The 16,200-nt window shown below is 41.1% G+C and overlaps 1 protein-coding gene across 5 annotated transcripts in view; it reads right to left on the bottom strand.

The window, feature by feature from the left end:
* The window catches only part of LOC142579518 (uncharacterized), a 44,849-nt gene that overhangs the window by 4,123 nt on the left and 24,526 nt on the right, over positions 1–16,200 (bottom strand). For 3 of the 5 annotated variants that reach the window (XM_075689816.1, XM_075689819.1, XM_075689820.1), the window contains 5 exons: positions 7,670–7,720; positions 7,517–7,558; positions 5,286–5,351; positions 5,029–5,073; positions 306–481 (listed from right to left, as the gene is read on the bottom strand). In XM_075689816.1, the coding sequence (XP_075545931.1) occupies positions 306–481; positions 5,029–5,073; positions 5,286–5,351; positions 7,517–7,558; positions 7,670–7,720 (380 nt within the window). The remainder of the gene's footprint in view (positions 1–305; positions 482–5,028; positions 5,074–5,285; positions 5,352–7,516; positions 7,559–7,669; positions 7,721–16,200) is intronic. The other 2 variants (XM_075689818.1, XM_075689817.1) reach the window with 2 other exon arrangements.

The following is a 16,200-nucleotide window of genomic DNA, read 5'->3' as shown; positions in this document are numbered from 1 at the left end:
TTTTCTTAAAGTGCTGGCAAGTACTGTATGGGGCTATGATCTCAATCACTCCAGGCCTTGGGCAACTCATAACTCAGCCAACACTGCTCAGTGCAAATGACGTCTTCCTGGCAGCAAAACTTACTTCTAATTACACAGGTTCTTGTTTGCCATTTTTTAAGGTATGGAAGACGATGACAAGTGTATTATTGCAAAACAAGTGAACATTTAACCAAAACGTAAGGGAGCAACCAAAGAAATGACAGCTTGTCAGTAATGCTAGCAAGAAAGAAAGAAAGGGAAAGACTGCACGTGCTGGTACTAACCATGTCATGGTCATTGTTCGCAGACATTGCCTTTTCACAACTTGGGTCTAGTCTCATAACACCGAAGGTAGTAGTGTCAGTAGAAAAATAGTGGCCAAAGGTAATAACGCCATTGCCAAGCGCTTGTTTCGCGGACAAGTCCATGAACTCCACTTCCTCCTCCTTGATGTGAAGTGCTGCACAAATTAAGACAGATGCTCATGTAACAAACACAAGAGAGCTTCTCTCGTTTCTAGTTAACCAGTGGGATGTGTCACAATTTGCGAGAATAGTTGGGCAGAAGAGGCAGGAGTACACATGCTACAGTAATTGCTCAATGAGAACAAAGCTGCGTACCACCAGGGCACACTGTGTTTCTTTAGCTAATTGGACAGAGAACACTTGCGCCGCTTTCCATAGAAGCTAAGAAGCTACCGCACATCCTTGAATGTGACGACCACTGCCTTGGTCTAAGTTCCCTGCGCAACCACTGCCAGGACAAATGAAGCTACCCCCCCCCCCCCAAAGAAAAGAACTTTGATGCCACTGCAAACACCTGATTTCTCATAGGACATATGCTGTCACCACTTGAGACGATGCAGAGGGATCTCCTAAAGGGGTGCTGAACAGCCTTTAAAATTTTTTAAAAGGCCATGACACCATATTTCTGAGGTTAAATTATGCATTGCGCGTTGAACTGCAAGTATCCCACAGCAAGCTGGCAAAAATAGAGCATGTTCAGTGTGATAGATACTATATATTTAAATTCTTTTATATCGCAGTTGAACTGTACAGTAGTCTGGCAACACTGAGTAGTGAGAAAGTCAAATGGACCTCTGTAAACAGCTCTGCCATGGGTAACGGAACCCACTCCCAAAGATTGTGCTTTTATGTTCTGCAAGCACTGGAAGCGATTGTAAAAGCTGAAAATAAGGCATGGCATCCATGTGTCGTTTAGTTTTTAAACATGCGTCTGGGCGGTCTGCTGCTGCTTTTCACTGCGAGTCAATGAACACTGAGCAGTGGCCCAGAATTTCATTACATCACGGAGTTCATGCCAAAATGGCGGTTGCGGGCAATAGGAGGGGCATGGAGGCAGTGGTTTCAAATGAAATTTTTAATTAGAATGTGCACTGAGAGCCCAGTTTTTTTTATGTGCCTAACCACATACGCACAAAAGTGATGCAAGGAGCCTTTTCTCTCAGTTACAATAATAAACTGAGAATGGTCAGATGACCGTGTCATTGCCCCTTTAATGAACATATGTAGCATGACACATAAAGTATACAGCCGTAAGCATATGTTCTATATACAGTAGACTTCCATTTATCCAAATTGGAATGAAGGTCCTGGCCGGCACCTACAGATATCTATAGGCCAAGATTTATTTTGACCACAAAATTGGCCTGTGCCAGATAATTCAAACTTGACTGGTTAGTAACAGAAATGCCTGAACCAAACAGTGACACCACAAGGTCATAAAAGGTGCGTGTCTGCCTTGGCAGTGCTTTGGATAGTGGATGTGTTGAAGACGTGCTCTCACCAAACAATGCAAATGTTAGAATCTATGTGAAGCAAAACTTATGTGAAACAGCTAGTTAAATGCTATATAATTAATTGTGATGCACACAATCATCTTTATTTTTATCCTATGCAATGTGTACGGGTGTGTGAATAACAGTTTTCAAGAATGAAACGAATACGAATTGAACAGTGCCAGAAGCGAATTGAATTGAATATTTTTCAAATAGTTTGCAAATAATGTACAGTCAGCTCACCATTAAGATCAAACAATTTTAACATCCTGGTATTCAGAACAACAGAGCTTTTGTGATTACACTGCACATTATAAAGCATGTTTTATTAAAAGCACAAAGGAAGCATTAGGAACAACTAAGTAGAATGTTCGCAAACAGAGGGCTATTGGGAGAATGTGTGCATATGAGAAGTATTTATTTTCAAATCACAATACAAAGGTAGACAATAAAGGTAATAAAGGTTTATAAGGGTAAGCCTGTGGACCAATTATTATCTGCGCACACTGTCGAGACCAGACATGCGCATTGTTTGCAGTGATGACAGAGTGAAAAAATTCGCTGACAATTATGACACTCCCTAATGTGAAATTTGAGCACGGCTCTATACGTGTTTTCATTTTGCCTGTCAATATTTTGTATTGTGATTATATAAGTACACCGTTTATATTAGGAAGAGAAAGCTGTGAGTAGCGTAGCTGGCACGGAAAATCTGTCTTGTGAGGCACATTGCAAAGGGAGCGAAGTAAGGCAGGACTCACTTGCTAATGGGAGATCGCAAGAGAGGCAGCACATGGGTGACGCACGGGCGTGATTTACAGCATCTGCCACAGACAGACCCATGCTAGTACAGTGCTTTGTTTCCATACATACGATGCGCGCTACTCTGGCACTGTATCGTGGCCATCGTTGTCGCACAGCCCATCTTGTATGGCACTCGCTTTGCTTCTCATGCTTTCATTCTACCAAGGACGAGAGTAGCCCTTCGTTGCAGGGAAATCGTGTCACCAGTGTCAGCGGCAACAACACCTAAGGGAGCGTCACATCTAGCCTTACTCGTAGCTGCTAGCCATCGCCCCCTGCAGAAGCAGTGATCCCCGTCACAGTTGCTGATACCACGGACTGACCTCAGCAGCTGACACTGCGGACTAATGTAGCCCTCCTCACCTCATGCAACTCTGGCCCCCCCTCGGAAGCACAGATGAGATTGCCCAAGCGACTGCGGCTCCTGTGGTTGACGGCAACTCGGCGCATGTGCAGGCTCTCTGCCCTCTGCTCCTCCTTCGCTTGCTATCGCATTGTAGTCTCCTCCGCTTTCCTCCTCCCACTCTCTTCTTTCATTTCCCACTGTGCTCTGCGTTCACTTTCATCTTTTGCTGTGCTCGTTCGCTCGGTTACGAGGTACGACACTTAGGCACACCAAGGCAAGCCGACGCTCAACGCAGGAACGGGCGCCTAAGAGCTGCGCTCTAAAACAAGAAGCACTTTTATTGCACGAATTGCTGTGGCAGATGGTGTCACTACTGTAGAAAGTATGCTGCTATTAAATGTATTCCGCTTTAATCGGATCAGAGGACACATGTGTTGCATCTATATACATGTGTAGTGCCAAACAACAGTCACAGCCGAATTCAGTGCCTATGCAAAGTTTTTTTGTGAGTGATTGTGTTCAGCCAAAAAAAAAAAAAAAGTAAGCCTGGCTAACTCAGCAATGCAGCGTGCTCTAGCCTACAACACCCATTGTGGGAGGGAAAAGAAAATACTATTGCACTTTCGCTTCAATTTCATGTTTGATTCTGTACAGTCGACCGCATGAAGTATTTAAAGAGTATTTAAAGAATACTATTGGTATTTTCAAAAAGTGAGTGTTCAATTTGATGACCGAATTGTATAGTACAACATCCAATTTGTCATTTGAAAGTTTCGAATATTCACACACGTCTAACAATGTGTCATCTCATGCAACATTTACCATTCATGCACCCCACAGATCACAAGTTTAATCTTATGCAATTTTTATATTTACGTGCTACTAAACCCTTCCCAAGCTATGCTCAAATGCAAACACCATATGAGGCGGATGCACTGTGCAAGATGTCTACGCCGTTATGTCACCAGGATAAAGGTGATGCACGAAGCTTGTCGAGATGCGAATGGTGAGGAGAATAGTACGCAGAGAGAAGTATACCACAGATGTAACGCTTCTTCTCTTGTGTAGCAGTGTAACAGGAAGATTATCAGGGACTGGCCAAGAGTAGGGTTGCACAAACAGGAGAAATCGAAGAAAACGAAGAAGTCAGTGAATAACATGTGCTATTTATTAAGAAGTCTGTTTGAGATACTTATAGACTGACAATATATGTACAGGCTTTATGCCACACTTTGTGATTTGATTATGCAGAACAGAGGTGTGCTTACTAGCAATGCACTGTTGGTCAGCATTCAGTGATATACAAGTAATCTATTTGGTGAGAAATGCACTTATCCCAAACACTGTTATGGTAAATAAGACAGGTCTTGCTTTAAATATGCTGGTTCACAATGAGCACACTACTTACATCACACATCTTACAGCACACTACTTTCACAATGAAAGCTAATTTACAGAGAAGTTATTTTGCACGCTGAGCTAGTGGGAACAGATTTGTATCATGTGTTTTTGACACTGGCAAAATGATTAGAAAACTAGCAAAGTGGACTTCCCACCATAGCATTCACTATATAAAACGTAATGGACAGGGATGATGTGCCCAAAGCGATAAAGAGCGATACGAGAACGATAGATATTAAGTGCAAATAAATTTCCATTCCGTAAGGTGAACACAGCAGGTTTCACCCTTTCATTTTTTTCTGATTGGCAGGATCGGAGCCATGCTACATTTTTCTCGTTATAACATAGGGTGTGGATAAGATTCGTGAGCACACTGTCCTCTATATTTAACATGCGAAAGTTGGTAGCAGATTTTACTAGTGGGAACATAGTTACCAAATAAACTTTAATATTTGTAAAATCTTGTGGGCATGACACAGACAAGGGGGGGGGGGGGCAGAGGCAGAAGGGGAGCATAGCAGTTTTTAAAGCCTACCCTGAGCATACAAGCACCCACAAACTACAAACAGCAGAGACTGGCAGGCTATACATTGTATTTAGATAAGCAACCTTTCCAGCGACTTTGCTGCGGCTGATTTCAGCTGCTTTGGGAGCTTACCTTCATAAGTGTGCTCACAGCGAGTACTTCTCTTGCATCCTTTCACTGTCAGAAGAATTCCACAGAAGATGAGGAGACATATGAGCAGAATTTTTTTGCTAACGGTTTATTTTTCTTTTGTAAAGCTTGACACCACTTGTAAAATCATAAAGTGAGCACAAATTCCTAAACTTTACTAACAATTTGTGAGAGTTGGCAGGTATGAATGAATAATCAGCTAATGCCCGCAGTACTTAGGTGAAACTATCATCACTCACCTTCACGCAAGCACTTCTTTCCTGTTTTGCTCAAGTTGACGCTCTTTCCTATCATGCACAAGAATGCTGCAAAAAATATTCCTTGTTAAAATATGCACATCAAGCACAGTATAAAAGTGCTCTGTGAGAAGCCTGAAATACAAGTAAAACCAGTTATTTTTACAAGTTAATTGATATATCAGGTGCACGAGGTATTAGAGGATATTATGTCAACTTTAGGAATAGTATCTATATTTCACATGAGATTTGGTATACTCATTCCGAATACTTTTTAGTGTTTCTATTGCTGCTTTTCTATAAGACTGTTAAATAATGCCATCTTCAGTCTCAATTACTGACTAAATCTGGCTTTGGTAATATCAATACACGCAGATCAAATAGTGCATGTTGATGATAGGCAGTTCTTCCACAACAGCAGGCTTTAGCAAGTGTTTGTCGTTGTGTGCCTGTTTGTTAATCTTTCTCTCAGTGACACCTGCCATACATAGTGGGGCACAGGTTTAGTCGGAACTAGTATGCCATATTGAGGGTGACGTGGATGCTGAAGTTCGCAACCAGATGTTCTTGGGTGGCGCAGGCACTGTGAGCTCAAGCAAATCCATTAGGAGTGAAGCCTAATAAAATCATGCACAGGAACCTTGATTTTTCATTCTGCCAGCTGAGCTGATCATCAGTTGCCATAATCGGGTTTTTGGGGTTCTCACTATGACCTCCATCTGGTGGATGGAGAAATTCAACTGCAGGAATGACATCTGACAACTAGTAGCACTTAATTCTTTGTCACAGATTATAATTTGCCACAAACTCTTTCTCACTCAGAAAACAAACCAATTCACGACATTCAACAAGGTGGTGATCTCCAAGTCACTGTGGTTGGGCGTGCAAGGCAACTAGGGGAAAGTGCCGCTTCATTTCCAGTGTCAGAACAAAATCCGATACCCTGCAATAAATGTGCTAAATAGGCGAAAGAAGGGTTGGTGTGGGGAATGTTAAGCGCTTAGACAGATAGAATGAGAATGTTAATGTCTATAGCAATTCAAAGCCGTGTCCTCAACTACCTTGCATGCTTGGTACATGAATTATGGAGAGCACATCATCTAACAACTGAACGGTGACCAAAGGTGGTAGCAAGTAGCCTTCAAGAGAAAATGCAACAGGTCTTTATAAATTTTAATTAGCAGCAAACTGCAAAAGCTTTGATGCATAAAATTCAAATGTGTTTATGGTTTACAAGTAAAAAGCACTATTCTGTACAGTTACAGATGTAAGGTCAGCCAGCATGCTGGTAATGGTACAGTAACAATGCAGGCAGAATTCCATTTCATAATCATTCATGTACACCTATGCAAGCAACAGTGAAATCAACTTTGTTGGCAACAGTACCTAAGCACGTACCAGGTAGGCAAGTATACTTACTGACTGAAAATCAAACCCACAACCTCATGCTCTGCCTTAAATGCCAGAGGCATTGATCCACTGTAGCTCTATGGTAATTATGCAATTCAGTAGTGCGTTTCCCTGCATTGCATGTTTGCCCAACTAACAGCAGCACCAGTCGATGAGGATAGCTATAGGGGCTTGTTGGTATGGCATACCTTATTTTTACGATAGGCAGTGCTTCCACAACAGCAGGCTTTAGCAGGTGTTTGTCATTGTGTGCCTGCTTGTTAAGTGTTGTGTGTGTGTCAGATGTGCCTTTCTGTTGTCCTTGTTCTGCTTGCGCTACAACAAAATAAGATAAGCAACACCAGGCATTGCTCAAATGAAGAAGCGCAAAGTACAGATACTGGATTGCCTGTTGCATGTGGTTTCATCACGAGATCAACACCTACATTTTACATTTCATAAAATATGCAAGCTGCACACATACGCTGACTGCAACACAGACTAACCGCCATTAACTTGAAAAACAGCCTTGCAGGAAAGCTAGCTTAAAAGTGTTTAAAAAAAGGGGGGGGGGGGCTACAATTACGTATTTTGTAATCTTAGAATTTCATAACTGCACACAAGGGTTGACAGAGAGAGAGAGAACCAGAGGGAAAATAGGAAGGTTAACCAAAAAAAAAAAAAAAAGGTATCATTTGCTACCCTGCACGAAGGGGAACAGTAAAAAAAGATGCTAGCGAGATTGGACAAGCTGAAACATACAAGAATGCTTATAAGATGTATAAAAGAAAGTTTACAATCTGCGATTGTATGTAGAAAGAAAAATCTGGTAATATACTACTTACATGTCTGTACTATGGCATCATTGACTTCCTGTTGGACGTCAACTGAAACAAGACCGCAGCCATGAAGTAGGAACTGCTATTTATATCATATTCATGCATTAAACACATCAATAATACTGTAATTATAGTGCGTAAAAAAGCATTGGTCCATACACAACTCAGATGTCTGTACAATGGCATCCTTGGCTTCCTGTTGAAGACCGCCTGAAAACAAGACAGCAGCGGTGAAATAAATTGTGCCACAAACTAAGGAGGCAAAAAAACAATATTCCCAGTTTCTTTTTGCCTTGTAGAGAATAGCAACATCAGTCATTTATGCTCCGACTTGTACAGCACACTTAGCACAAGTAGCTAACATTATAAAAGCAGTTCCAACTACTGCTCAAGTATGAGAAATGCCACTGTCTAAAAATTTGTGCCCTGCATTCGGCCAGATTGAATGAACGGAGAAATAAACTGACACTACACTTCAGTGGACTCATAAACCTTTTTAAGAATATGGCAGCTGAAACGAAAAAGAAATGTTTTATTGCTGAAATGCTGAGTTTATTAAAAATATTTGCAGACTTTTTCTGTATGGATGTTGTGAACAGGCACTCTTGTCTACAGTCACAGCAAGAATGCTCTGCACCACATACCAACAGAAATGTTCATGAAGTTTATTCCCATAATGTAACGTTCACATAACTGAAGCTGAAATTTTCACTGAATCCATGAGGTCATGGCAAGCAGATGTGGGAACTTCATGGCGATATAGCCACCAGTCTTTCATTTTTGTGTCTTTTCTGGCTTACCGAGTGACTTCTCATGATAAGCGTGGCTTTTTTTGGTATTACAGAAGGATAATTTACTAACACAGCTGAAATAATTCTTTTATGCAGTGTCCCTTTAAGAAACTGGAACAAAGCTTGCTACTCTGAAACTTCGAAACAAAAAGTTTATATCACAAGCCTTTAACAGCTATTACAGCGAGCGATCTGGGTGAATGCGCATCGGAGGAAGCTTTAACCATATCTACAATATTTTGCAGCGCCAGCAGTCCGAACAGCAACATGTGCATACACTGGTGACTGTCATGAGAAGACTCAAGCCTGCCAGGTTCAGCAAGAAATCAACTGCCATGATGAGTCAACTCAAGCGCCTGCGCGGCAAGCTACATAAGCGGGTGCCTCGTCTTCAGCGTTCCATTACAGCGAGCGATCCGGGTGAAAGCGCATCGAATCAAGTCCTAACTGTATCTACAATATTTTGCAGCGCCAGCAGTCCAAGGAGCAACATGTGCATACATCAGTGACTGTCACGAGAAGAATCCAGCCTGCCGGGTTCAGCAAGGAATCAACCGCTGTGCTGAGCAGCATCCACTGGGCTGGCAAGCTATATACATGGGTGCCTCTTCTTCAGCATTTCATTTCAACGAGCAATCCAGGTGAAAGCACATCAAAGCAAGCCCTAACCATATCTACAATATTTTGCAGGTGTGTAATAATTTTTGTTCCCATCCATGTTTTCCCCCCCATCCTAAGTGAAAAACTCGGATCGCTTGCTATCAAAGAGCTGTTCAAACATTTCACTGACATGAACATGAAATTAAAAAGGATTTGATGATATGAAACAGAGTGTAACATATATGAATTAACCTTTTGAAGAAACACGGGCAACTAAACAAGAACTGAATGATTTAAAACGAGAGCATGCTGCTTTAAATGCAGAAAAGGAACAATTGGCACAGTTGCTGGCCAGCACACAGGAAGAACTTACTGAACTAAAGCGATACACAAGGAAAAATAATGTGGAGATAAAGGGAATCCCACAGAGCCAGAACGAATCGCTGGTGGAAGTTAGAAATATTGAAGATGAAATAGGGGTCAGTATTGTATTGTCAGACATTCATGTTCATCATGTGCTAAGAGAACAAACCAAAAGCAACGTCATCGTGAGGCTCATATCACGAACAAAGTGTGACACCTTGTTAATCGTTGCAAAGACAAAGTGTTTCATAGCCATAAAAATTGGATTCTCTGAAAGTGATGCAGTGTTCATCAATGAGCACTTTTGTCCTGAAAACAAAGCTCTGCTAGGTATGCCCACAGCAAAAAATAAGGAAAAGAACTGGGAATTCATGTGGGCTTATCAGCCCAAAATTCTCGCAAGAAAGGCAGAAAATTCGAGAGCTATTCACATTGCAATGATAGATGACCTAGCGAAAATTGTGACTGAACTGCACGTGTGACATCTGACGTTATATTCATTATGTAAAAAAAGTAAGTTCTCTACCGCTGACTCAGCTAGCTAGCCACAGACTTCGTTAGAAAAGTAGCTCTGGTCAACAGCAGCCCGTGAATATGCCACTGAGGACCAGAAATACGTGACGCAAAGTAAGGCATATGCGTACGCTCGCCCCAAGCGGCTCCCACGCAAAAAGGGCACCTCGCGAACTTGGGGGCGCAAACAGACACACAACCTTTCACTTTGATATACAACTTTACTCTCCCTTTGATACAGGCTACTGTACACCGCCGGGGTCGTAAGACACCGGGCTCGAGGCGGAGGGAGATGCCTGCGGTCAGCGAATGGGGGTCGAACCGGGGGTGACGGTGAGGCTGCAGGCATGCAGCTCGCTACTTGCGGGACTGTCTCCTCAATGTGTTCGAAGCACCTCAGTTTCTGAGAAAAACAGGGCCAGGTAGTGACGGCGCCGTGTTCGTTGCCTACAATTATGTATATTTCACCCCACAAACAATTGCACCAGCTTCATATCCTGCATTGTAACATCAGAAGCTTGCGAGAAATCATGATTCATTATTGTCCTTACTGATATGGCTTAAATGTCGCTACATCATAGCTCTATCAGAAACTTGGTTAAAGGGAGGCGAATTTTTAAACATGACAAATTACGGTTTTCTGTCCCTCCCAAGAATGGCTGAATCTAGAGGTGGTGGTAAGGCACCGTACCTGTCATCGAAACTAAAATATAAGAAACTGGATGTCACAGAGACAAGAACTGGTGACTACGAGATGCTTTTTGTTGAACTTGAACACAAGCTTGTAATTGGCGTGACATACAGGCTACCAGACTAAAACCTTCAGCCATTATTGGATAAACTTGAAAGAACCATGGGAAATTTTGCAAACACAGGTAACAAGGTGATTTTATGCGGAGATATTATTATTAATGTGGCAGATCAAAACAATAGTCAATAATTGGTCAACAATCTATAATTGGTCATATACTTTCAAAATATAAGTAGCGTTATGTCAGGAGTCATTCATGAAAGCATAACAGACCATTTCTCGACCTATGCCTATGTGCCCTTAAATAACTTTAACACCAACATTCAAACAACTCATTTGGCAGAAAGGTGGGACTACCTCAAAACTAGGAAACGTCTAGAAGAACTCAACTTTGCTGCAATCAATCACAGTGATGTCAATCATGCATATGGAGAATTCTCTCATCTATTACTTTCCTGCTGTATGTTAAACAAAAGGCAAGCTCATATAGAGCCACATACTTCTTGATCCCTATCTGTCCCTGGATGATGGATGCAATATTATTAGCGAATAAGCAATAAGAACATTGGCGCAATAAACTGAAACAAAACAGACTGATTATTATCGTGCTCGATATAAGACAGCGTGCAATTTGTATCTCTCATTAGTGTGTATGCATAAGAAAGAATATTATAATATTTTAGTAATACAGTTAAAACTCGATATAATGAAATAGGTAAAATCAGCAATTTGCTTCGTTATATTGAAATTTCGTTATATTGAAATTTGACCTTTGATGCAAATAAGTACAGCTGCAGATTTGAATGCAAATATGAATGAGAAAACAATTTATTTTGATGAATTTGGGAGTCGGCGACAAATGATACAGTTTCACGCCACGTCGACATCTTCACATAGGCGGTACGAAGTGAACCCAGCCACACTTTCGCGTGCACTCCGCCCCCGCGGCTGATAGCATCGTCCATCCTGGGACGACGCTATCATGAAAAGCGCTGGCAGTGGGAAGCCAATGCTTCATCTGCCTCTCACTGCAACGCGTCCCCAGAAACTCGAGATTACATAACTTCCCACTCTAAAAGCGCAGGAAGACAGTTTACATGATGCCATGCTGTGTCGGCGCGCCCACTCTTTGGAAACTCGGCAGATTACCTCTAAAGCAGGGTGCGCGGCTGCGTCTGCGCTCAGTCACGCTTACAGCTATGCGCAACCACTGCCGAGACAGACGCGCGCCAGAAATTGCAACGCGTGCCGACTCCCCCCCCCGCCTCTCGCGCGCTTGATCGCATTATTGTGAGCTTGCTCCCCTCCTCCCCTTTTCCTTTGCTCGCATGGGGAGACGGCACTTGTGTGCGAAGCCACCATCTTTCTTTCTCATCCTTGCACACTTTCACTCGCACCTAAAGCACAAAGTGCGCGATAGGATCTTATCGCACTTGGACTTTATACGAAACATGATGCCGCTTCACTTCAGCAGTAGATCATGTCGCACTGCGTGCTATTTGAGAGGTGCGTTTGCAAGCAGCTGCCTGTAATTCAATCACTTGATCATCTGCGTCTGCGGAAGTCTCCATTTATCGAAATCAGATACAAACATACTTCGTTATATTGAGGTGTTCTATAGACAAGAGGTTATGAAAAGTTAAATACTTCGTTATATTGAGAATTTTTAATACTGAAGTTCGTTATGTCGAGGTTTAATTGTAAAAGCAAACGGAAATTCTAAAAAAATTTGGCAAATAGTGAATTCAGTCATAAAGTCAACAAAAAATTCAACAAAAAGATCTCTCATAAGAGGTGGACGGCCAAAGCCTACTTTTCCTCCTCTTATTATTCGCCTTTCTCTTTGCCTCTTCTCTCTCTTCATTATTTTCCTCTTTCTCTTCTTTCTTTTCTCTCCTTCTTAAATAAACCCATTTGTTTTCTTTGAAATAACAAAACTGAAAATCATACTGTAAAACTTATGCCATCAAATAAGGCCATGGGTCATGATGGTCTGTAAGCTTATTCAAAAACAACATCGACATCTTGGGTCCAGTGCTTCAAAACTTTTTCAATGAATCCATTCTATCGGGTACATACACTGATCAGCTCAAGATCGGAAGAGTGGTAGCAATATACAAAGCAGACAACCCAAATGATTTAGTGAACCATCTACCAATAACTATTTTTTCATGTATTAATACGCTCTTCAAAAAACTAATTGCAAAGCGCGTCCTAAGCTATCTTGAAAAATACCACATACTCACAAATGTACAGCATGGTTTTAGAATTGGTTACTCTGTTACAACTGCAGTAAGCTTCCTAACAGAAATTATAAGCCAAGCACTTAACAAGATTTACTTCACACTCGGCTTATTCTTGGATATTAGAAAGCATTTGACTCGGTAGGTCACAGTATACTATTACAAAAATTAGAATATTATGATTTTAGAGGAAAAGCACTTCGTTTTTTCGCAGTTATTTAACTTTTGCAGAAGCAGAATTTGCTTATACACAGCCTAGCTTAATTTTCCTTTTAGTGTCCCTTCATGGCGGCGCACATCAAAGCAACATATTTCACCATGTCTGGATTGCTGTGCAGGCCCTTTCCTTTGTGTCATCGCCTTCAAGCATCAGCCAACCTGATCCGCCTGGTTTGTCTGAACATTTGCTGTGGATTCCTGGATCTTCAGGCACATGGAAACAAGGGTTCCAGCCACAAGTCTTTGTTTCTGTTATAATTGCCGAAAACTAAACGTTGCATTGGCCTCACAGCTATGTGACGTCAACAAAAAACGCTATAAAAGGTGTGAATTCTTTGCATCACCTCAGGGGGCACGGCGGCGCTCATCAAAGCAACATGTTTCACCATGTCTGGAGCATTGTGGAGATTAGATTTCACCATCTGTGTACTAGTGTTCATACGAATTCTTGTACTCTTGTCATGCTGCCGTGTCCTCAAAGATGTGCTCAAATTACTAATGACTATTGGACTTTTCTCCTACTCCTACTTTGTGGTGACATAGAAAGCAATCCTGGTTCCACTGCTACGGAGAAACTAAATGTCATTCTTGACTAACTTCAAGAGATAAAAAATGTGGGCAAGATACGTGATGCTACCCTTTCAGAATTCAATCAGAAGCTTACAAAATTGGACAAGGTCTTGGGGTTAACTACAGCAAATGAATTGAAAATATAAAAACTGAAAAAAGAACAGTACAAAATTTTGAAGTTTTGTTGACTCAAAATAAAAGCTTGTTGACTGCGAAGATTGAGCTCGCAGTGACCTTTTCGTTTTCGGTATTAAAGAATCCCATGACGAAAAAAGACAGGATCTTGAAAATAAAGTTGTCTGCAAACTGTTTCAAGAAAAGTTTAGCGTTAGTGTCAGTTCAGTGGAACGTATTTACTGGTAGGCCAAAAAAGATTAAGTTAAGACCTGTGATTGTACACCTGTACAAATATAACGAAAAGGTGTCCCTGTTTCAGAATTGCCCGAAACATAAGGGTACTGCCATATCAATTTATAATGATTATGCTAAGAAACCTTGCAGATATGAAGAAATTGTAGCAGTCTGGATTAGAAGATAGTCTTCCAAATGACAAACTGAAACTTGTTCATGACAAGCTGTTTGTGAACAGTGACATCTATGCATGGGCCAATGGAAAGAACTGTAAAGTCTTGCTCCGTAAGAATACTAAATCAGATAACATGCTATTGTACCAAAGAGGAGCTTGCGCAAAAGGTTCTTCGTATTATTTGTTTGAATGCGCAAAGTGTGTGCAATAAACCAGAATGGCTTGAATGCATTTTGCTGTCGTATGACCCTCACATAATAGCCGCCATGACAGAAACGTGGCTTCGTGCTAATATCCCAGATAGCTGCGTATTCCCACTTTCATATTGTTGTTATCGAAAAGATAGTGAAACAAAAGGAAGCGGCAATGCAATTTTTGTAAAATGTGGACTTCCATCCTTTTTGCTGCCAGAAGTTGATAATGGTAATGAGTGTTTTTTGCAAAGTCGAATTCAGCGGAAACACTGTCATTATTGCGGAGTTTACAGGTCACCTGGATCCACACCATAATTTTTGTTAGAACTGTACGATTACTTAGAAAAATACTACGATCAAAATATAATTGTCGCTGGAGATTTTAACCTTCCTTGTATTAACTGGGTGGAAATGAAGTCTGGTTCGGTTGATTTCCAGAGTTCTGAAGTGTTGCTTGACATAATGCTAGCATATAACCTTAATCAAATGGTCCTTGTCCCAACATGTGTAACAGATTCTGCTTCTTCAATTTTTGACCTTTTATTTTGCGCAAACCACATTCAGGATCATGTAATGCAGGTTCACGATGGAATTTCAGATCACAATCTTATTTATTTTACTCGTATCTTCCCACGAAGGGCGGGCTCTTATAAACCGAAACCTGTGGTTGTAAAAGATTATTCTGCTGCGGATGATGTTCAAATTGCACTTTATTTAGAGGACCCTCTTTTCTCTTTATGTGATGATGACACTGACGTATTATGGACCAAGTTTAAATTGTGGTGTCACCACTGTACAGAAAACGTTATTCCAGACTAAAAAAGGTTGGCCAAGAGAGCCCTCGGAACACCAGAGAGCTGTTCTCATGAACTGTAGGCTAAAGCATCGCAGAGAATTAAAGTATGCTGATGACAAGGTGCTTAAAGAACTCAAACTACCCTTGAGTACAAAATGCAAGGGTCCCAAGAACATTATTTCACTGAAACAATTAGGCGTTTTGCATGAGAAAGCCCACTAAAATTCTGGCACAAAGGCCATCAACGAATCGAGCAGGTGGCACTGGGCAACACTCATTACAGACAGCAGGTAAATAGCTCAAATGTTTCATTATCACTTTCAAAGCAAGTTTTCAAAGCTGACAACGACTCCGATGTTACTCCCACAACAGATGGATCAGGCAGTCTGTCCATATCCTTGGAGGGTGTAGTTGAACTGTCCTTATGTTTAGACACAAAGAAGTCAACAGGTCTAGATAATATTCCAGCTATTTTTCTTAAGAGATACGCACAGCTGATAGGCAGATTTCTTCTCATAATATTTAATAAGTCCTTAAAAACTGGTAAAGTACTGACAGATTGGCTCCTGGCTTGTGTTGTTCCAGTTTTTAAGAAGCGTAGCCCAACAGAAATGAACAATTATAGACCAATTTCACTTGCATGTATTTGTTACAAGGTGTTGGAGCATATTCTGGTGAAATATTTAAGTAACTTTTTTGGATAAACACAATATCACACAGAATGCACAGCATGGGTTCCGACGAGGCTTTTCTACTAACACACCGCTAATAGATACCAATAATGAATTCGCTAAAATTTTCAATATGAATGGTCAGGTGGATATATTATTTTTGGACCTCTCCAAAGCTTTTGACATGGTGTCTCACAAACTAATCCTGAAGATGAAAACAATTGGTATACCTTCTGAAATAATTAACTGGGTTATATCTTATTTGGCTAATAGAAAACAATATGTAGATATAGAGGAATTGTACTCTGGAAATTTAGATGTTCACTCAGGAGTGCCCCAAGTATCTGTAATAGGACTAGTCTTGTTCAACATCTGTATCAATGATATGGTAGACTCTGTCAAATCAACTGTTTGTCATTTTTAAAACCATAAATTCTGTTTCTGACCGACTTG

This window comes from Dermacentor variabilis, chromosome 4 (assembly GCF_050947875.1).
Source record: "Dermacentor variabilis isolate Ectoservices chromosome 4, ASM5094787v1, whole genome shotgun sequence".
Taxonomy (NCBI): Eukaryota; Metazoa; Arthropoda; class Arachnida; order Ixodida; family Ixodidae; genus Dermacentor; species Dermacentor variabilis.
This window is presented reverse-complemented; position numbering and strand designations above follow the sequence as displayed.